The following is a 24202-nucleotide window of genomic DNA, read 5'->3' on the forward strand; positions in this document are numbered from 1 at the left end:
CATATATTGGTTGACCATTTTCGCTTATTGAGAGTATTAGATATTTTGTTTTATTCACGTTTATTTTAAGGTAATTTACTTTTTTTTAAATTTGTAGATACGAAGGTGAATAATAGGTGACCAGATAAATCATCACAATGATAATTCATCACATCTTTAAAAAGTCATGGAGAGTGATGAAACAAAAACTTTATTAACTGGGTCAAGTAGGTTAGGTTAGGTTAGGTTAATTTTTTTTTCATCGTTTCTAATGACTTTATATCACGTTTTGAAAGTGTGTTGAATTGTCACTGTGTTGAGTTATCATGGAACCGAATAATATTAAGCTTTAAACAAATTTTACGAAAGTGTCAAATGTAGTTGATAAATATCATAGCGGCCGATAACCACATGAAAAATAGTATAGGAACTTAAATAGCGTAAATAATGTTATGCGGATAAGAAAAATAAAGTTTTTTCCGAAAAGAAGTTCGAATCCGCAAGTCTGTTTTCCAAACAAATACTTAGACTGACAACAAAACATTTCTCGGAGAAGCTGCTTACATTTATTATATATGGCTTGAAAGTTTGGGCCAAGTTTATATGGAAAAGTTTTGTCAACTTTGCGCCCATACTGTACTGAATGATAAAACATTTTGGCTTTGAAGTTCGGAAGATAAGTGACAGAAATTTCTTTTTGAGATGAATTCTTTTGTTACTAAGTCTACCGAGTCTACCACTTCTTTATCATTCAAAACATGTAACAAATGGATTTTAAAAAGACTTTTTAAATCTTATGTAAGGTCACTAATTTGTACACCCAAAAATAATATTAATCAACAATAATATTTCTCCAAAATAGTCCCAATGAATCTTATTTTTTTTTAAATTTATTCTAAATCTAATTCAAAGTGTACAAAAAAATTTTTAGTAACTCATTTCTATGATAAACATATACAAAATCAAGCTCACGAATATAGCTTGTATCTTCGTACCTATATTGTACCAAGACACAAGCTATATTTGTGATTTTTTAAATTATAACTTGCATAAATATAAGCATTTGCATTTGTCCAATTCTCGAAATACAAACTCGACAGTAAAATCATAGCAATGTGTGTTTTTCGCTAGGTAACGATTATTCGATGGTATTTAAAATGTATGTTCTTTTTCTGCCTATCGCCGTATTTCTGGAATTGAAATGATTTTTATTAAAAAATAAGAATTTTATTGTACGTGCAATTTATCAATTGAACAAGAGGTTTCCAACCTTATCTAGTTCAATGCCCAATTTTCAAGTGTATTTTTATTCAAACGCCTCCTGTCCCCCATCTTCATTGAAAAACTTATGACACCACGTATGGGAAAAGCGCCGCAGGCAAATTTTTTAAAATGGAAATTGACATTTAACAGGTTAGCTAGTTAACTAGGGCGTTGCGAGTTCGATCCTTTACTAGTCCAGTCCTCCTTCATTGTATAAGCCACATTTTCTATTTGCAATTATAGGCGTTGGTGGATATTCAACATTTTGACATTATTTGTAATCCTGAATTGTTGCTTTCTAAATTTATAAATATGTTTTTTTTTGTAAATAATATCCTCAAAAAAACATAATACTATTAATCCATAAATATTAACTTAACACTAAATTCCGCGGTTCATATGCAAGATTCTTGCAGTGGTATCCAACGACTATTTGAATAAATTAAGCAAACCTTTTTTTTTCTATGAGCGTCATTTCAGCCGTTCACCGCCCCGTGTAGCCTTTTCCCGCCCCTCATTTTCACTCTAGGTCATCAACGCCCCAGATGCGCGGTATCGCCTCCGTTGGGAACCACTGATCTAGAAGTTCATTTTGTGAATTTAATCGTGTTATAGAACACACATTGTCGATATCCGGAAGTATAAATAACCTTATGTGAACCAAGAGAGATCCATTACTGTAATACTTCATATAAATGTAATCAAAGCAAGGAAGAAGACAGTAAATACATCAAAACTAAAATTAGAGAGTTTTTGTATCGTTTAATCATAAATAGATTATCAAAAATACTACATTATACAGACTCCGTGTGGAAATGGCCAACACACCGTCCACATTGTTTCGCTTGAAAAATAAAATCGAAAAATTTCATAGAAAAAAATTGTAACTTTTTTTAATATTAGAATAACTTAATGAGTCAAAACCTCAAAGATACATTAAAGACAATACTAACGTCTCTCAAAAAAGGTGATAAAGAATCTGTTGATGTGGTCGAATTAGCTCGGTGGTCATAGAGCTTTTCCGGCAAGGATGAGGTCCTGGGTTTAATTCCTGGATACGACTGAATCTTTTTCTGTTACATATTTTTCGTTTGAAAGTCGTTAAAATTGTCCTCAACGGTTAAATGTTACAATTTGAGGTTTTGACTCATTTGTCATTCCACTGTAAAAAATATTCATCAAAGGCTTGTAAAAAAGTCAATAGATGTCGCATATTAAAATAAAAAAGGATATATTTATCCACGAAACTATCTAAATTGGATTTAGTACGGGTAGAATCATGGAATCATATATGAAAAAGATAACCGATAAAATGAAGATAATGTTGGGAACTCTCAGTCGAAGTATGATAGAGTTAAAAATTACGTAGCTTGATATGGTCAAATAATCTTAGAGGTCAGAGAACTTCCCCGGCAAGATATAGATACTGGGTTCAATTCCTAGATTTGACTGAATCTTGTTCTGCCTTTTTTGTTTCACAGTTTTGTTAAGTATCTGCTTGAATTTTGAATATTTTGGGATCATTTATTTTGGAATTACCTGTATGTTTTAATGTTAGACTTAAGAGATATTGGTACTACTGATATCAATTCAAAACATGTCTTATATTAAATTGTCAAAAAATTTATGTAATCATTGTATTGCAGAGGGCCTAACATCCTTCATATCTATACAATTTACGATTTTAATAAAACTTCAGATGATATTTAGCGAGGAAAACCAATAAAGAGTCGAGAGAACAAAATACATCTCCGGGAATTCATTTGTCAAAATCCAATAAGGAATAATATCATCCGCTTTAAAATCGAGAATTTGATTTCAGAAGATCTTATAATATCCAATCCTGTATTAGTTGTAAATTCTTTAACGTTGCATTTTGAGTATTGTTAATTTATTAAATATCTCTAATATAAATAATTCGGTTGCAGGCCTAACGAATAAATTAACAGGTTTCCTGATAAACTTTTAGTAAATTACAAATATATTTTCGTGATGTCAGAACACGTTTTTACGAAAATACGAATCTTTTTGCATTTCGTCATGATATATTATCATGACGAAACAAATGAATTTCGATTTGACTTGATAATAATATATCATGACTCATTGAAATAGTGACCTTTTTATTGGACGTTTATTTGAAATAAAATAAAAAATACACAAAATACATGGATAAAATGAGTATTGCTGTTTTATAAAAATCCTGTTAAAAACAGGATAGCATGCCGTGTCCTAATATTTTTTTGTACGTGATATATCGGAATACGTGTTCTCGCACCTGCGTTTGTCCTGATAGTACACAATGACGAAATGTGTAGAATTTTTATGAACACGTATACCGACTTCACCAAAACGCATAACATTTTACTGATGGTTTATTAGGAAACCTTTCATTTCATTCGAATAATTTGAAGAGATTTTTAATAAATTACTTATATTTTATATCAGTAAGTTTTCTACGTGTATATGGTTTATGATCAAGTTGGTAGGTATTCAAATACCCACTAATAAATCTTATGATCTATGATGAAATTTTTCGGTTTTTATTTTTTAGTGAGAAAAATCTTTGCAAGGGATACTAATTTTTCATAGAACTACCAGCCAAAGTGTTAGTATCAGAACTCCATTATTCTTAAAAATATTTAACAAAATCGTTTAATACTTTGGAGAACCGAGTATTTTTTTTAAATTCATCAGGCAATCTGGAAAATTTGGTTTCCAACCTAACCTAACCTAACCCAAACAATATTGATAGAAATTGAAAGTACAATTAATGACTTCTTATCAGACAATAGTTTCATTTCATAAATACAAATTTTCCGACGTTACGGGACGTTGAAAAAATGTAGCGCATATACTCTTTACAGGTGCCACAACTTGCGTCATTTTCCTGGGCTATAAAAGAGTAGTCAAATAGAGGTTATTCACCATCCAAACATTGAATAGGACACACGTGGATAATTAGCGCTAGAAAACAACCCCTCAAATTGATATCACTCCTGATGAAATCGCTCAAGTGGTGGCACTACTGCAATCAGGAATGCGACAGTGTGATGTTGCTCGACAACTAAACTTAAGCCGTTTTGCCGTTCAACGGATTTTCCAACGGTTTGAATCATCAGGTCGACGACGTTGCACATCTGAAAAAGACAATCGTTTTTTCGTCTCGTAGGATTTTGAATTGGTGCGATTTTTGTGACGCAGTGTATAATAATAAAATGAAAAAGTACGTACCTTTGTTTAATCGTAAAAGCATTCGCAATGTGTTTCTTAAAGCCGCCTGCAAGATAGAAACAAAAGATTACAATGACGGAGCCTACTTATAATGTAAATTCACCCTTTCTATATTGTGAATGTGGGAGAGATGTAAATTCGTAGCTACAGCGCCAAGATCAATGTGAAACGAAAGAGTCTGCCAGTTGCTCTGGGCTAGATCAATACTTGCTTTATGCCCTCTGCGTATAGGAAAACATGAACCTTGCATCGAAAATTGGCTACATATTGTTTTCGACGGGTAATTTCACTTGGATGGCTACATAGTTATATACGGGCACATATTTTGTGAAGAGACTTACATTTTATGGATCAAAATTACTGCTATTTTCAACAGATATAGTTTGCGTACATCTTAATTATATTTATTAACTCTGGAGGCTTTAAGGTATCCCCGAGGTCCTATCATCTTTCGGGATGATATTTAGTGTATTTTGACGGCACGGAATGACTTATTGTAGAGAGGAAACGGAACGGAGGTTTTGAGTTGTAATTTACAAGCCATAAACGACCAATTCTACGATATTAAAGTAGAATGAAAAAACGTTATTTTTAAAGAAATAAAAACCTTTGCGGATTACGTACCAATAGGCTGACAATATTTTTAAATATTTTAATAAAAAAAGAAAATGTTGCTTGTGACATTGCTGAGAACTTATCTTGTGGACGAATACTCGCTATGGAAGTCTGGGTGGGAACCCGATGCTTTGAACCGCTCCGCCACTAATCGGTCTCGTATTTTATGTCACTAGCGTGGACCGGTGAAAAATCACGGGTTATTTTAATTGTAGGATTAGAGAAATATTAGACTCAGGATCATAAAAAGAAGAAATTTACTTTTCAAAAAAACTTAAATATATTGAATATTTTAAACGATAAGACTTCCATGGTCTAGGTGTGAGGATTTCTACTAGCAAGCTGGAGGTTGACGGTTCAAATCCCGTAAGAAAATTTTATTTGATTAATTTGTGGCATTTCGTAAAAATTAATATATAGGATATTCGCGGTACGTTCCAGAGTGGAAGTTAATCTCAGTATCACCCTGGTGTAAGACCACCATTCAGAATTGAAACGTTGCTTGAAATGGCTTTGGCTGTGTTCGGTGACCAGATTTGAATAGGTACTTCCCAACTTTCCCATTCAAATCTCCTTCCCCTCCCAACTACCATCAGCCTCACAACATACCCCAATTGGAGATGCAATAGTCTCACTGGCTCCGCGGCAAGCGGGTGGGAGCATCTGGGACTTTTGTGCGGTTTTAAATTTAAAAAATGACCACATTAATCCAATGAAATTATACAAACACAAGATATGTTATTTTCATACTAATCAATCAAAAATGTAACACCGCATAAATGAAAAAGAATGCCACTCAAAGAATATGTGTGCGAATGAAATAGTTGTTTGAACGATCCGCAAAATATCCACTGGTCCTTTGTAGTTCAACGAAACCACGCGAGTTATCTCAGCAACGTATCTTCACTATATCAATTCATTCAAGAATATGTCACACATTTAAACAAAAGCAATTCGCATTTGAAATAAAATTATTATTATTCAATTATTTTTTTGAGGTTTCACCCATCAATGTTGTATTTAATTATTGAAGAAGAATAATAAATCAAAGCGAAACATGGAATAGAACAATATACCGTAAATACAAAAGTAACAGTCGCAAGTGGTAATGGAACCCAGGATCTTTATCTTACCAGGACAACATTCTAACCACAGAGCTATTAACACCTGATTATTTTACATATTTTTTGTTTATCTCATATCACCTTATTGTCACCAAGAAGTGAAAATATTTTGTTCAGACCTCACTGACAAAATTTAAATGTGGCATCATATCAATAATGTAAACTGTTAAATACGCATGCATATACACACACACTCACACAAACACACACAAACTACACACGTCACTGTTTCATCCAAAGATATTAGAAGAACGAGATGTGCTATGAGCAGTTCATACTGTGTGGAATTCTTTTGCCCAGTGTCGCCGGTTTTATTTACCAATACTACTGCACACCTTCGCTTACGCTAAGGTATCCGCACTAATACATAGAACAGATTTCTGTGCGTACACGTCCCGATAGTATTCAAAGTACCCTAATTAGGTAGTACTCCGCCTACGGTCCGGCGGCCAACATAGCATATCTCGTTCTTCTAATATCTTTGGTTTCATCACTATACCAATGGTTACTATAACAATTATTCTTAAAAATTACTAATTCCCATATTTTTGACTGATTCGATGCTTCATTAATTTATTTTTCTAGTACGTAATATTTTATTTTTCAAAAATCATTCCAGATCAGGTTACACATGCATAGTTTTTAGAATGGCGGATCATATTTTAGTTGTTGAAAGGTTGTGTTGGGAATATAATATTAATAAATAATCGTTTGAGAAAATGTCTGGTCAACGATTAATACGAGATTCGAATCCGAATACGCATTTAAAATTATAATTTTTGTAAATCTACTAACTGTGTCGCTCCACGAGTTGATGTAGCTCAGTCTGTCTGTGCAGATAGAGAAACAATAGCGCGTGTTGCTTTTACATCCAACAGAAGGCGCTGTTTTTAAAAAAACCATATTTGTCCAACAGATGGCGCAGTTTTTTTAAAAGAAGCATGTGTTAAATTGTCACAGGCAATTACTAAAAAAAATACCAAAAATACATAAAAACACAGGCGTATTCAAATGCACCGTTGTGTCAAAATTTCAAAGCAATCGATGATGAACTTCGGAGATTTAAGATTTTTAACAAACAAACATTTACATTTGATTTATAGATAGATGACTCGGGTGTCTAAAAATTTGATTATTACGAGTATATTCAATAATAAATTCAGAACACGAACAATGACGATAATTTATAATTTCAACATGAACAGCATACCACATGGAACAAACATGCATAATGCATACTAACCACAGACATAGGAATTAATAGACGAGAAGATAATGGCGAGGGGTAAAATCAACTGTTGAAGAACGAAGGGGGTGAAGCTGACTGTGATTCGTCAATAAATCAATCTGACAGTAAATAGGCATCTCGCATTATAATATCACCATTTACTTCTTAAAAGTAAAATCTGCTTTTGAATGAATAGACATTTTTACATGGGAGCGCAAATTACTCGCCACGTTATGAACAAATTTGCGAAGTCCAAATTCGACAAAAAATTTCTTCTATTTTCAGAGTCGAATATTTCGTTTAAGTATTTAGTTAAGACACTTTTATAAATGTTCATAATTTACTTCCCAGCAACCAACCAGCTTTGTGTTTCGCGTCCAGACGTTTCTCGATGTGAAAGTATATGTTTCTACAACTGATCCATATTATACGATGTGAATATGCTTAAAATAAAGTAAAATAATGCTTATATATGGAATGTAATACGACAGTTGGGTTTATTCTCTTTTTCACATCTATTTTTACAAGTTTTCATAGCACAAGTCAACATTTTGCCGTGTTATTTCGTAAAATGAACCGATGATGCCTCGACCATAGTTCGCACAAGAATGATGACGTCACGTTTTCAAATTTCACTTGAGGCCATACGCGAGCACAGCCGGCTCCAATGGAACCGGTATGGGGAGTGGGGAATAATACGCTTTTAATCACTTAGGGCAGGTCTACTAATATTCATATGTCTATGATACTAACATAAACTCTTTCGTGGTATGATCCAGTTAATAAATTTAATTTGCCGCTGTTGAAATTAATGTCAAAGTCAACATGTTAAACTAGCGCCTCTAGTGGCTAGAGTTGTTGATATTACCACTATTTCACTGGAGTTAGATGTATTATCAATATTATAGGGTCTGGTATTAATTCTCATTATACGTAGATATGTTCTGCCAGCACAGCAACCTGTACTGTGGCATTATTGTAATTAAAAATGAATCGATACTAAGTTTTAACCACTTATATTGTTTAAAAATCAAAGTATTTTTTATACATTGCTCTTAGTTTAAAAATGTTTTTTAAAAACATGTATAAACCCGTTCATCATAAAACATAGAACGTTTCAATTAAACAATGAAGAAGTGAGCATTGTTTACGAAATTTGTTGGTTTTTTAAACAATAAATAATTTTTCTTAGGGCCTATGTGAGAGGGTCTTTTTTAGGAGAGGTATATGGGTGTCTTCAAGACCCATTTTGTAGGAGAGAGGCCGGAAAATTGTTCCACAGCCGAGCTATTGAACTCAAAAACGAGTCGTAGAAGCGACCCGTTCTCATGTCAAATGTACAAATGTTGGGCGCGCGTTTGGCGTGTTTTCCGATTATACACCGGTGCCGAATTAAAATTAAGGATGGATTGTTTCACCGATTTTGAATATATCCTCAAATTTCAGTTCTGTGTAACAACTCACCCATAATACAATAATAACAGCGCAGTAGAGCTGTCACGGTACTTGAAAATTTGATAAATTAGACAAATTTTATCGCCCTACCCTGATTAATTTTTATGTTCACAGATTTTTTCATATTAAAACGAAAGCAATGCTAACGTTGCATATTTTTATATTCTTTCATGTTAATAAGACATTGAAACCGGATCGCAAAAACCTGGTTGAAGTACAAGAGATACATCCATTATTATTAAACAGCGAAATATGTTTGACAAAAAAAACATGTTGCTAGGCACTCGTGCGTAAGATCAGGGTATATTTGTAATAATTCGAGCAGAGAAATAAGTATGGCTTCTTGGAACATGCTCACATACATTTGTGTTTTTTGTACATAACATGTTATGCTAATTTAGATCCGACAGAGTCCTTTTGTTCTTCATTTGTTAGCAGACTAATATCAAATTACAAACCAAAAATTTATATTCTTGTCTTTAATTTACCAGCTTTAATTTAAAGTTTTTTATTTTATATAATCAATATTATTCACTTTTCAAAAAGAACGTGTATTTATAAACAAGTTCTGCTGTGTAATTATTACTATGCATGATGGCTGTTTCACCTTCTGAAGGCATTATCATACAGTTTATAAAATTTATATAAAAGAAAAACATCAAGTTTAGTTCCACAAATTAAATTTTTAGTTTAACTGCTGTACAATATAGTAGTGTACAGTACTGTAGAAACTGGGTTCTCACTTTTCGACAGGTTAGTTGAGAAACCAAAAGCATAATAGCTCATGATGGAAAGGAAGTCACAAGCTAAAATTGTTGCATTGACCCAAAAATTCAAAAATTCACTGCGCATATTGCACGTGCTTGACACATTTGGCCTTTTTGCTTTTTCCGCTTCATAGATACCTAATAAAAAAACTAACTAACTACCTAACCATCACGCCGTTTCCCCGCAGGGGTAGGCAGAGAGGACGGACCGCCAAACAACTCGGTCTTGGCACACACTCCTTGCCTCATTCACATTCATACATCGTCTCATACATACTCTTCTATTGTTCTGACTCTTGACATGGCCCGACTCAAGTATCTGATTCATTGGTCGTGCCATGTCTTCCTCGGGCGTCCCCGACTTCTACTACCATTCACATTTGCATAGTATATTCTCCTTACACTCCTTTCTTCGCTCATTCGCTCTACATGCCCAAACCATCTTGTAAATGATAACCATTTTCCAAGGTCCATCATGTATTTTTCAATCAAATTCATATCACCTAAATAAAAAAGAATATTCAAAAATTGCTACCAAAAACCACTCGGCAGAGGAATACTATAGTAAAAACATTTTTATTACATATTCTTTTAGAAAAATATATTATGTACTAAATATTCTAGAAATAAACTAACTACGCATTTTTTGTTTGCATATATTTAATGTAAACAAATCTATTAATATCTTCGATTCATATCCGATATTTGTGCAATAATTGTTGTTGTTTATTTGTATGTCAATAATTCAACACCTTGAGATAACAAAATTCTATATCAGGTTAATCTAGGTTATGTAGTTATCTCTTTCCAAGGCCGTAGGTTATTTGAACAAATAATCTGTACAGGTGTCACTATTAGATGAATTAAATGATGGTTTTATATTCTCTTTCTGTCACATACACCTTTGTTAAATAATATACCTATTGATATGTTATAAAGGTCTGCGTTACACATCTAATTGCTCAATTAGATTCGTAACAAACCTATTCAAACATCGGAACAAATGAACACTTTTTTTAATACCGGCACTTTTTTGACCTCCATTTTAAAGTGTCCTTTACTTGAATACAAACATTTATAAAAACACGGATCTTCCTTGTGTCTTTATATACGGTATCTGTAAACGATAGCACAAGCGGGAAACGATTGAATCTATACAAATGAATGTCACAAAGAGAACTAAAAAAAATCAATTAATTTTTTTTCTCTTTTTTTTCGGCAACTAAAGGGTTAAAAAAACATTTTTCTACGTATTTTAAATGATAAACACCTGAAATTAACCCCTCTGAGCAAATGATTAAATTTGATTTACTCGCTAACGAAAGCTCAAATAAAAGGGTAATACTACAAAATCGATTCCAAATCTGATGTGGATTCACCAATTTCCCGTTTGTACAACGATTATCCAGGCACCGTGTATAGACAGCCATATTATATTAAAAGGTTCACATCTCACAGAAAAAATGCGGATTATTTGAACTCCAAACCTATTGATTCAAGGTCATTGCATTTACAATTACCTTATCTACGAAGGCAGACTTATATTGTTATCACGTTAAAACTAGTGAGTAGATAACTAAATCTAAGAGTTTAGATTAAATTTCAGACACGTGTAGCCATGATTTTATTTAACGTTTTAAATATTAAAGAAAATAATTATATTCCCCTGTTCAATATTCAATAGAATCTATGGATTCAGAGTAGATTTATGCAATGTTGTTTCAATATTTTGTTTCCGCGAGATGAATCCGAAGATGTCAAAGTATAAAGGGTTCGTAATAAATACACAGATAACGAGGCACACAATCTGTGCCGTTCTACTAAAATAACGAGTATATCATGTAGATTTTCCACTCCGAGAAACCGTGCATAGTTGTGTGAAATTTTCTTTTTTTTCCACGTAACAAACAGCGGATCCCTCTGCGATTGCCTTCAGTCGGCCATCTTGGATATTGGGAGATGCGGTTGCCATGGCGACGTGATTGAAGACACCCCTATCGAGATGCTTCCATCCCTCTCCGCCTGGAAAACTATCACCCTTTGAAAAGTGTCTTGTTCGCTGTGTTCCCGTGAAAACTTTTTGATCTTTTCAGAGAGAAATCCGTCCTTTTGACTTTGGTGGGGAGGGGGGTAGTTTTTCTTTTCATGCAAAATTTTATGTGTCATTTCGAAGTTTTGAAGCTTTCTAGTTGGCAGTGGATTTGACAATGAAATGAGTTCTTTGTATGAATTTTTTTTTTTTTTTTTTTTTTTACAGTAATACCGCACAAGAGTCCCAACTGCTCCCGTCTGGAGCCAGTGAGACTATGGCATCCCCAATTGGGGTATGTTGTGAGGCTGAGGGTATTGGGGAGGGGAGGGAGATGGGGAAGAGGAAGGTGGGGAAGTACCTGGCTATTCAGATCTGGTCACCAAACACGGCTAAAGCCATTTCAAGCAACGTTTCAATTCTGAATGGTGGTCTTACACCAGGGCGATACTGAGAGTATCTTCCACTCTGGAACGTGCCGCAAATATACTATATATTATTTTATTGCTTGTATTGTAACGATTTTTTTTTTCGCTGCTTTCTTTAGCTGTTATAATGTAGTATTAAAGATAGAGTATTAATATATGTGGGATTTGATCCTTGATATTTATTATTTTTGGCATTACAATTTAAATTTCGATAAAAAAAATGTTTGAACTACAAATAATTGAAGTGCGAAGTTTCGGTCACACATAAAAAATCAAGAACCACTTTTGATGTGTGCGATAGCTTTATTAATACCAGGTTGTTTTACTGTTTTCTAATTAGTACCTACCTACATTGCTTTAAATCAAGATCAACACACTCATAGACGTAATTCTATTAGATAAATTCATTTAACATCACATTGGAATTGCATAATAATAATTCCAGCAAACTGATTATGTTTATTGCCAGAATAAAAATGATTATATAAACATAAATAATATCGTACTAGTGTACACATAGTAAACCAGCTTGTTAAATATCAAATAGGCCATTTTGAAACTTAATCGGTTTTCTATAGTAGGTACCTAGCATAAATCTTTACGGAAACGAAGTAGGATCAAATAACTTGAAGGAAATTTGATGCGATGTTAATGAGTGGGTTATTTTATTTACTGAACTAATTAGTGCTGTTATAGAACAATTCCCAAAGCAATCATTAATTTTAAACCCGGTAAACATTATGTGTAAATAAGATGTTTAAAGTGGATAAGAACCAACCTACTGACAGCACCACACAGCCTCGTTCAGAACGGAAGTAAAAAGATCCGACGACGAACTTTTTGACATACGAAAAGAAGCTATGTCTTTTTTACGTTAACGTTTTAAATACACAAGACGTTCACATTTGTATCAAAGATTTTCAAATAGACTTTTAGAACAGAGAAGACGATTTTAGATAAGGATATAAAACTAGCACAGGTAGGTACCTTATTTAGTATATCATTTTATTTATTTATTCCTTTAGATTTACACACAGTACAATATGATACAAGATATAATTAAAATATTTTTAGTTTTTATTGTACCTTATCAGGTCGAAATTATTGGTTGCTAACTAGGCAAATTGCCCGTTCCAAGGAACCAAAATATGTGAAAGTAAGTGTGTGATTTGTCTATGTCTATAATATATCTCATTAATGTTTTAATTTGTGATGTTTAATCGTTACAATCTTCTGATAGAATCGAAACTTGAGCTGTTGTGTATGTTTCAATTGTGTATGAGCAATAATTAGAATAGTGGAAGATAATATAGTGTGTGATTAGTCTATGTCTATTTATTATGTGACGTTTTTTAACATTTTTTCAGATTTTCCTCTACCCAGTTCAATCAACCATGTAGTTGAATTATTAATTGAAAATTTAAAAGCGCCACATCTTAGTTAGTTGCATAATTACGGCCTTACAAAATGGTGTGTTTTTAAAAAAATGTATTCGTCCACATAAAAATAAAATAGAAATGCTTTTATCGCGTTGATTCTAGAGAATAAAAAAACACTATTCTAATATTCCGCTTCTCTACGCAAACATTGTTTAAAAGAGAAGCGTAATATTTTGTAATTGTGTGTGTAATCATTTTTTTTATAATATCAACATATTAATCTGCCATATTATTTAAGTGGCCTTGATATAATGTGAATGTGGCAAAACTTCACATAAACGCCAATTTCTAATTGTAATATTTACCTATTTTAATCAAATCGATAGCCTTGACCACGCCAGTAAAATTTGCACATATACCCTCGATATTGCAAGCATACTTGTTGTGTAGACATGCTTTGAGTACAATAATATAAATCACTTAATCGGTCACGCTCGATTACAAATAATACGGTAGTAAAAATCTGTTCCTATCTTTACCTTACCTTGAAGAACTTGAGTGAAAAATATTATGGCTCGAAAACCATACATTCAATTCGTTTGTAGGTCAACAAACGCTGATGGTGAATATATAGAAGTTAAAATAATTGAAAATAAACTAATTCGTCGTCTCATAAAAATGATTAAAACCATGAGACAATGCAACGCCTTGTGATTGGTATGCGGGTCCTGGCAGCCCTTACACAGCTACCTCACCTGAATGTGGACAATTTTGTGCCAAATTGCTCTGCTTATACCAAATATTCTTCTAATATCTTTGGCTTATACTCACACTACTGCAGTTTACAAATTATTTCAAAACAACTCAAATTTATTGTAAATCTTAGTGAATATTCAAAATGTTTTTTTTTTTGTTTTCATACCCACCCGAGTGGGATTGACCTTAGTGTTAACCGACAAAACCGAGGTACGTATGACGTCACTAGTACCCCGTCACATTCTGATCGATGTGGCGGACTATGAAAAATATAAACTTTTTACTATCATTTTAACTATGAAATAGATTTTTGTAAAAATTATAAAACATACTGGTATTTAAGTCAGAATTAAAGAAATGAAAAATTATTTATTCTACTGTACATACCTAACCTATGCAAGTAGGAATTATTACTTACCTATGGCTTATTGTGGGTTCTAAGTTCCGTTATATGAAATGATTGCGTTCATGATGGTTCTGGTTACTCGTTGACTAGTAACTTTCACTTTTGTGTATTCCGTCACACAAAACTAACATAATGCGAGAAGGTTGAGCAATAGAGGTAGTTCAAAAATATATATTGAATATTTGAGTTATTTATTTGGCCCAGAATTTTCACAATTCATAAAAAATCTTACGCAAACCTTATTTTATATACATTTAACATTTTGTCTTAAAATTATCTTATGTTTTACTGTAATTAATACTTTTGAATCTCTTCAGGTTTGACAATTATAAAGGCACAAAGCTGGTAACTCCGTTTTAACCTATATCTCTTCTACATAAATGATACAGTCGTAAGTGACGTCATCGTTCTAGTATGTTCTGTCTACCGTTTTCATATAAGACGTGTGAGAAGGAAGATGACGATCGTCGATGACATAAGTACGACCTCTCTTCAAGACTACTATCAACGGAGCTCTTAGCGGCAGTACAATCAGGACAATTGGGTCATACCCATTATTTGTATAATATGTAGAGATATAATATATGTTTTATTTTATAATATAATAAATTATTTTCACACTAAAAAAATGTTTTGACAGGGTAATAAAACAAACTATTCACTTCTATTGGGATGAGACTCACAAAAATTCAATTGCACATTACCCTTATTTTTGCACCCAATTCTATAACAATACACAGTGTTCGGAAATTCGTAGTACAAGCGGAAAACTAATTATTAATCTGCATCACTAGGAAAACCTGAAACACCATTTTTGATTTGTTTATTTAGAAACTAAAACGTTAAAAAACCTTTTTACCTAGGTATTTAAGAAGACACTAAACAGCTGAAGTTATTTAGCTACCGATATTTTTCAAATTTGGTCGTAAAAAATTTTAACTTCCGACTCGTTTTTACATGAAAACAAACGCTCAAACAAAAAAATTATAGATGAAAATTCCACTAGTAACCGTGTATATTAAGCATTCTAATGGATCACTATTTTTTTAAACTAGTGATTTAAATTGCCCTTGATAGCAAAATACAGTTCTTTAGATTGGTTTTCTCGGAAATCTATCGAGGTTATGCTGTTGTAAACATGCATTTGCACATACCAACACTATTCATATCCTAATGGTACTGATTTGCAATCAAATTACTTCATTTTTAGTCATTTCATGAACGAGACAATGAGATTAATAACGCATATAACACTGGCAAGAAGCATTTACAGTGTGCAGAAAAAAATCTAAAAGGTGATCTTACTAGTACTAGTACTTTGTCGAAAACAACAATACAAACAAGCACAGTATTTTTTAAATAATCTTCCAATTTGTAAATGTAAAACTTTTCATGTCTACATATAAAACAAAAAGTTAATACACTTGGTAAGTCCATTTTGGCTCCCTCAATTAAATTTAAAATACAATTATATCTAAGCTATTTCTTTGATAGATTGTTTTTTTTGTTCCAACTTCTCTGTATTATCTATTTCCGATTTATGAAAATCTTGTTGTATTTGATGCAAAGATTTATTTTTAGTTTCGGGCATGTAGAACATGATGAACATCGTTGGAACCATTATGCAAAAAACGAAAATAAAATGTGGATAATGTTGTCCGATATCATCTTTGACTATTTGGAATAGCTTGATAACTAAAGCCATGAATCCGCCTTGAATGAAAGCCATGTATGATGCAACGTAACCCCTTATGTTATAAGATAAAATCTCACTTGTGACTACCATGGGTACTGGGGCCATTCCGCAGTCGAATCCCATCCTAAGTACAAACACTCCGACCATTGGAATCCACGCGTATTCCAAACCAACAGAGTCGATAGATCGGAAGTAGTAATATACTCCTAAGAGAATGTTCGATAGTACGCAGATGATTGCTGACAATCCATACAATGGCTTCCTGCCAACTCGGTCCATTACCGCACTTGTAATGATTATCGAAATATCCGAAAGAATTTCACAAAGCAGTACCGCATATTGGGGAGCAATCGGGGAATTCGCTTCCATGAATATGGTCTGCATATAATTGCTTATTGCCGCAACGCCGGTAAATTGCTGTCCAATTATCAAAGCCGTTATTATAAAAATAGCCTTCCTCGACTTGGGTTCGCACAACTGCTTCAAAATTTGCAAAAAACTTGAATTATTAGAGTCCTCGTTTATGAATGTTTGAATTCCCTTGAGTTCGTCTTGAATGTCTTCTATTCTGGTGCATCCTCTGAATTTCATCAAAGCGCACTCAGCCTCCTTGCTTTTTCCTTGCTTGTAGAGAAAGTACGGAGTCTCTGGCAAAAGCAAGAATGATACAAACATCATAACTGGTATGATGATGGAAACTGCATTGAGGGTATGGAATGAAACGTTTGGTCCAATGATGTACTCAAAAAGGCATCCGATTGACTGGGACATCACCAGGAATGTGACGATGGCGCCTCGAACGTGTTGTCCCACAACTTCTCCAATGTAAACGGGAACAGAACCATACGTGCATCCAACAGCAGCTCCTAACAGGAATCGTCCAACGTAGATATGCACCACTGTTGTTGAGAAGATGAGCGAGATCCAGCCAGACATGAAAACCAGGGATATGAGAATGATCATGGGTTTTCTACCGAGTCTGTTGAGGAAGTAGGAGAAAGGCAGGGTCATGGAAACCCCTCCGAAAGCCAGCATGGAAGCCGCCCATGATAACTCACTGTTGTCCAGAGGGATGGGAGAATCCTCAGCAGCCAGCTTCACCAGAGAGGGGGAAGCCCATCCTGATGCACACCCGATGGAAGCAAATGCCAATCCACCTGAAAATAAAAACAAAACTTTAAGGACAGAGCACAATAACAACGCTATTCACAAAAAAAAAAAAAACGAAACTTTAAAGACGAAGCATAAAAATACCGGTTATCGCAAAAACATTCAGAAGACTCGGGAATTTTAATTTATTGAAAGGTTAAGTTACGTAACATAATTGTAAAAAGAAAACGAAATTTACAAATTCACGACGTCAATAATCGATTATTTTTAAATATATTGACTGAAATTAAATAAACTTGTTCAATTCTTAAAGTAAAATATTAATTTTCTAATATAAAACATGCACTTAAGAAAATGGATAATATTTTAAAAAAGTACATTATTTATTTACATTATGTCAAAACACAATTTTTTTTTCGTGCTATGCGAAGGGATAAATCATCTTCTTAAATATGACAATACTCGTAATAACGACACGAAATAATAACAAACACAAATAACATTGTAAACAACGCAAAGAAAATAACAATCCTTAGATACTTTTTACTGTATCAAAGAAATATAAAACACTCACTTCCAATAATGACATAAATCGTGTATTCATTTTTCTTAAACTTTTCCGAAATACCCAACATTGTCGAGAATAGATTATATAATTTAAATTTTCTATAGAGTCTCTAAGCCCAATTGACCATCGCAGGTAACATAAACTGCCTCCCAGCTCTTGCAGAATTCGACTGAACTTGTCACTAACCAATATATTATTTTGTCTTCAACTTTTCAAATGTACAGTCAACCAATGAGTGAGCTCGGAGAATTGCAAACCGCCTACGTAGGCATGTCGAAGGTAAAAAGCGTGATGATAAGTAAAAAAACTGTCCATAAAACATATTATGACGTTCTATACACTTATAAAGTTATACGAAATCAATTTGAAGAAGTGCTAACATGCAAGAAATTTTATTTACAGCTGATCTCATTACATAGGCAATTCGTTTTAATAATATTTGATCGTACGTCTTTTATTGAATGAATTTGTTAACGCATTTATTTTAAGTCTGCCTTATACTCACGTTTTGATTGATCTCAGTTTGTATGAAATCTATTTTTTTTACTGGAATTCACTTATGCTGCAACAGGGTTTATAAATGAGTAAGTTAAGGTATCAACGTTGAAACATTATGAAAATAATCATCGATATAATTGTTATAATAAATCTACGAAACTTTGCTTTTTTAGTTGTGTTCTACTGACCTAAAATAGTGTTCAAATAAAAACGTTTCGTCATAGATAATGATTAGTGATGAGTGTAATGACAATAATTGAGTGAAAGGCAGTGCGACGCGGCGAGAGATTGTTTTTTAAGGTGGTAGATAAAAACACAGCAAGTTAGTAAGCGTAAGTGTAAACGCAGTAATGTCAACATAGTTACTGTGTTATTGCTTACGGAAATATAAATACTGCGAAATATATAGAAATAATGACAACTAATAGAAATAAAATCAATTTGTGTTTCATTATAATTACCGACATGGCAATTATAGAAATATTTCGTCTGTAAGTGACTTCAGCACGATTTGATAATGACTCAGAAGGCGAAACAGTTTTCACGCATAATAATAGTTACATTGCAGAACTTGTTTATAAAGAAACTGTTTTTTGTTGTAAAATGAACATAAAATGAAAATGGAATTCTACAAATTAAACTTGATAGCAATAATTAACGAAATTCTTCGTTTTTACTGAAAAATAAATAATAGTAAATTTTGTCTTATGCAAAACATAAGAAATTTTATCCTTTATAACTTTCCATATTAAACCATTTTTTTTTTCCTATTTTGGTATTTACTGTGTTTTTACTTACCACAGCACAATTGTGCAAATGATAATGCGACAACACTGTTCGAATTGAACTCTGTCGTATGTATCCATATATTTGCATTTGTTAGCATTCTTTTCTACTCGGCGTATGATTTCGCTACACTACATACTGAGCAAACACCATAAAGCAAAACAATCTATATTATAAGGTTTATCAGGTTTATCAGGTTTCTTTCTACGTTAAATAGAGTTAGTTAGATTGGGATCGTTTACTCAGAGATTATTCCTATACAAGAGGCTATAAAGGCGCAATTTCCTCACGAGATAAGAAGTATAGAACTAATTTCTCTGCAGACCACGGATGACTTGCCTCAGAGTAGGAAGGTCAACTGCGGTTGATGACCACGTGATGAAACTAGAAATAAAATATTTCAAATACCACGCATTGGTCTTGTTTGACGGCTTTCCATAGATTGACTCACCTTTTTTGTTAATATTTCGTTAGAAATTGACCAAAATGATGTTCTGTTACGAATGAAATCCAAAAAAAAATTGACATTTTTATTTTGATAAGTACTTTAACACCGTACATTTTATACACAGTTTTATACATTTTATTACAAGTTATAAGATAGGCACCATTATTATTTTTTTTACATAGTTATAGTGCATATTGCGCAAGTACGTACAGTTACTATTAATAGTAATTTAATAAAATAAATAACTATTAGTAGTAATTTCATCTGGAATGAGAAAGCTTCCCAATATTAACAAATGAGTGTAGACATGAGTAATAATCGCCGGGTAAGTACTTGATCAGCTGGTTATTCAAAATAGGGTGAATAAAAGTTATCTGATTTTGAATATTAATTTAGATTTTAACAAATTTTAAATTGCTTAAAAATAAAGTTTTCCGTGGCAGTTCCTCAATTGATCTGACCTCTTCTCCGGAAGAATATTACATCGAATTGTGACACCTCAACATATAATCTACATACGCCACTCCCAAATAAGCGTTGATGCGTGTAGCGTAATCTGTCTTAGGCTTTACTGTCGGTTTTTCATGCACATATAAAATGACCTTGGCGGTAATTGGCCAACATCGTTCACACGTTGGCGGGTTGGAGGCAATCTTGACCCATTGCATTGGCCCATCGTGTACTTGGGGCTTTACAGATTAGAACCATTAGATCAAATGACAATTATTTTCATATTTGAAAAATGAAATTACTTTGTGGCTTGCCATAACTACAATATTAATATATAAATTTGTTTCAAACAACTTTAATACATTGTCTACCTTTTTCGGTAGCGCCCTTCTTTCAATAGGAGAATATTAATACTTACCTAAGATATAAAATACTGAAAGATATACATAAATATTTAGGTGTTAGAGTGGAAGGTCATCAAAGGAGAATGTAATAAGGGGAATTACCGGGAGAACAAAGCGATTTCCATTAAACCACTCTAGTCTTCCCGTAATCCCTCAAAATGGATACATAGACATTTGATATGAGGCATCTTTATAATAGGAATATTGTTACCATAATAAGACACAGTAGGGTTTTTGTTTCTAGACGATGATATCAATTGACACAACTTAACAATATTTAAAAACTAGTTAAGGCGATGCACTACGTCGAAGAATATTTTAAATTGAGCCGCTATCAATAATAACCCTTACGTAGATGGCGATAAGGTTTAAATTACCGCTTAACACCATCCGCCTGTTTTGATTTATGCAAAAAAAAACATGGCCAAAAAGTGCCTTTTATTTTATTTTGTGAATGTTCACTGTTCAGGCATAAATATTTAATTTTTTTTCGATCATTTTATAAATAACTTAATTTGCCACACTACACAATAAAATCATAACAGAAAATGGGTTCGTAAGTAGGGAATTTTGAACTTTAAAGCAGTTTTCATAGGCCTTATACATTATTTTTTTCTAGACTTATAAAAAGACTTATCTAAAAAATACTCGATTATTTCAAAGGCCAAGATGTATTCTACTCGCAGTATTTAATTAGAGCATCTGAAACATTTCTAGGCGACAAAATTTTCAAACCAAAAACACATGATTTTGCATTACTACGTATGGCATCGCCTTAATAGTAAGTGTAGTATTCTTCTAAGCGATCGAGATTAAATTCAAAAATATTACCATCATTGATAGAATTAATCGTTTTGATTGGGTCATCGGCAAACAAAGGTATGTTATTCTGTTATACTCTTGCAATATCTGTAGCGAACTATGGTATTTTAGGATGGGGGGGTTCATTGTGTTGAACACCGACGTCAGAGTCATCCAATAGTTTGTTCAAATTTGCTGTTGGTGTCCAGAGTTTGATATTTGAAGGGGGACGAACCTTGTTTATCCCCTCTAATTAATTTTTCTTACTTCTTTCGTATTTTATTTTTTTATGTTTTTGATAAGCACCAATGTTTGTTGTTTAGTTCTTTTCATGTAATGATCATTTTTATCTCATGCCATGAGTAGATTTATATTTTTATTTTCTTATGTAGTAATCCTCGAATACAATAACACGGGTTGTGCCTAGTTTGGTTACGCAGAAAAAATTGTAATAAATCAATAATTATAATTATTTCTCTGGTGAGTTGACGTGTTGTTCTTGTATTGTTTTGTATTTATTATGCTTATATAATGCACTTGCATAATGTGGATTGATTAGATGATCATTTGTGGAAAAGTGTGTGGAAGGGTTTATTTTTTTCATGTGGGGAAGATTAAACCCGGAAATAAAGTCGGAAAATATATAAAAATTAGATATACTATAATATTATAAAAATGAATGTGTAAGACTTAAAGCTTCCAAAACAACTCAGCTTAATCGCTAGATTGCAACTCCCATGTGAACCGTCGACAGTTTTTGTGAACATTCCATACAATAAAAAATCATTCTGACAGAAACTATTTCCAGCGTGATTGTAATTTTTATTCGTTTTTTACAACAAATTATAAATCTCGTTGGATCAAAACTTACACTACAATTAAGCTAATATTTTTTCAATATTATATTATAGTTTTGGTACGGTTTTTCAAGACCCGCAAAATTAGAAATTTGAAAATCATTTAAAATTTGAAAGTTCTGTTATTGTATAATTTTAGGATAGTTGCTTGACAGAACTGAAATAAAAACAGAACTTGAAAAAATCTTTTACAGAACTTGAAAATGAATGCTGAAATTTGATGAATTGTTCAATTTCTCCGAAACAACCCGTCCCATGTGTTATCCAATCTTAATCTATGTCCAATCTTAAAATCTCTAACTCTACTAGAATACGCATGTTATTTTATATAACTGTATAATATAGATGTCACCTGTGACACTTAAAAACAAAAAAAACAGCGCCCTCTGTTGGACGTAAATGCAACACGCGCTATTGTTTAACTATCTGCACAGACAGACTAAGCCACAGAAATGATTGGCTTCGGAAAATTCAGATGCTTATGTTTGTGCTCGCAAAACTCGAAAAGTAGTCTACCGATATCACTAAAATTTAAAAATTTATTCTTATTAGTGCCAGGGGTGTTATCTATGGTGTTTTGACTAACTTATTTTTGCACATAATATATCATTAATTATGCAAGTTAATTGATTTAAAGGAATTATAGGTTAAAGTTTTGCCTTTGCCTTAAAAATATTTTATATTTTATTACAATACATTGAAATCAATTTAAGGATTAACAGTTATATCCTAAATAGAAAGGCATAACGCTGTAGGTCCGTTGGAACTTGTAACTTCTTCATCTTCTTTTTCGTCATATACGACAAAATAATAATACAAACATGGCGGTTACAACGAAACTCTCAGAACCGTAATTAGGAGTACTGTGTTAGTTATATAAAATATTTTCTTTGCCTAGGATTATTATTCAGGATAGAATATTTTTTTGTTATGCATTTATTTTTCTATTGAGATTCGTTAATATTGACTTCAATGATTAAAGATTACAATTTGAGGTTTTACTATTTAAGATATTTAAAAAAAATTCAATACAGGGTATAAATAAAACATTCATTCCTTTTGTGACGATACTCGTGATCGAAATAATGAATTGCACATAACCAATTATTGTCCATCCTGTCTTTAAAAAGCAAAGCAATCACTTATATTTTACTAAAGCAATTTGTTTGCCCTTGAGATCTCAGACACATTTAATAGATTGGTTTGCTCGGAAACTTGCATTATTTGCTTCCGTCATAGCACAACTAATAACTTGCAACGTTATTCTAACTATCCTGATTTTCAAAACAAATCAGTTTCTTCTCAGCCGATTCATGAACGAGTCAAGAAGATTAATCTCATTTATTACACAGGTAAGATGCATTTTCGAGATATAGAAACAAAATGAGCAATGTTACGTAACTGCATGGAGAAAACTTACTGGTATATACTTTTAATTTATTAAAAATCTGGTCAAATTATTCGTTTTCCTGTTAAAAACGGGACTGCAGGCCTTAAACGTCCCACGTACACGTACAATTTACACGGCAACACGATAACATACATTTAAACACAATACATGCTCACTATGGCAAGCAATGCATTCTTTACGAGGGGGGCAACGATATAATTTGTTTCCAAACAACATTAAAAATTTAAAAAAAGTGTAAGTACATTTTTAAAAAATGCTCACTTTTATAATCAGCAAAACAATGAAAGTGAATAATATTGTAATGTTATATATTTATGTACAATGTAATTAAAAATGTATTTATTTTAGTTATTTCTAGTTAAATAAAGGAAAATGTAAACTTAAAAAAAAAAACAAATAAATCGACCGAATTACTAACAAAGTATCAGGTAAAAGCGAATGTTTTATTAGGACGGCGGAACACGTGTTCATATAAGTATTGATATTTGCGAATAACGTCATTTTATTAGG

General features: G+C 32.7%; 1 protein-coding gene across 2 annotated transcripts; it reads right to left on the reverse strand.

The window, feature by feature from the left end:
• Positions 1–14837: 14837 nt before the first annotated feature.
• Positions 14838–18206, reverse strand: LOC149422256 (facilitated trehalose transporter Tret1-like). Of its 2 annotated transcripts, none has more exons than XM_089633686.1 (2): positions 18044–18206; positions 14838–17516 (listed from the first exon to the last, which is right to left on the reverse strand). In XM_089633686.1, the coding sequence occupies exons 1-2, from the start codon at positions 18102–18104 to the stop codon at positions 16138–16140; spliced, it is 1440 nt and encodes a 479-aa protein (XP_089489812.1). In that variant the 5' UTR covers positions 18105–18206; the 3' UTR covers positions 14838–16137. The 2 variants fall into 2 exon arrangements, with proteins under 2 accessions (XP_089489812.1, XP_089489813.1); XM_089633687.1 differs by lacking the exon at positions 18044–18206 and adding an exon at positions 17861–18028.
• Positions 18207–24202: the final 5996 nt, after the last annotated feature.

The sequence above is a fragment of the Hesperophylax consimilis genome, chromosome 7, assembly GCF_061612785.1.
Source record: "Hesperophylax consimilis isolate HC1 chromosome 7, BYU_Hcon_1.0, whole genome shotgun sequence".
Classification (NCBI taxonomy): domain Eukaryota; kingdom Metazoa; phylum Arthropoda; class Insecta; order Trichoptera; family Limnephilidae; genus Hesperophylax; species Hesperophylax consimilis.

Excerpts from the sequence above, each read along its gene's own strand:
- LOC149422256 (XM_089633686.1), bottom strand. The coding sequence starts at position 18,104 with ATGTTGGGTATTTCGGAAAAGTTTAAGAAAAATGAATACACGATTTAT. Across the intron at positions 17,517-18,043 it reads GATTTATGTCATTATTGGAA|GTGGATTGGCATTTGCTTCC; the intron begins GTGAGTGTTTTA and ends TTTTATTTTCAG.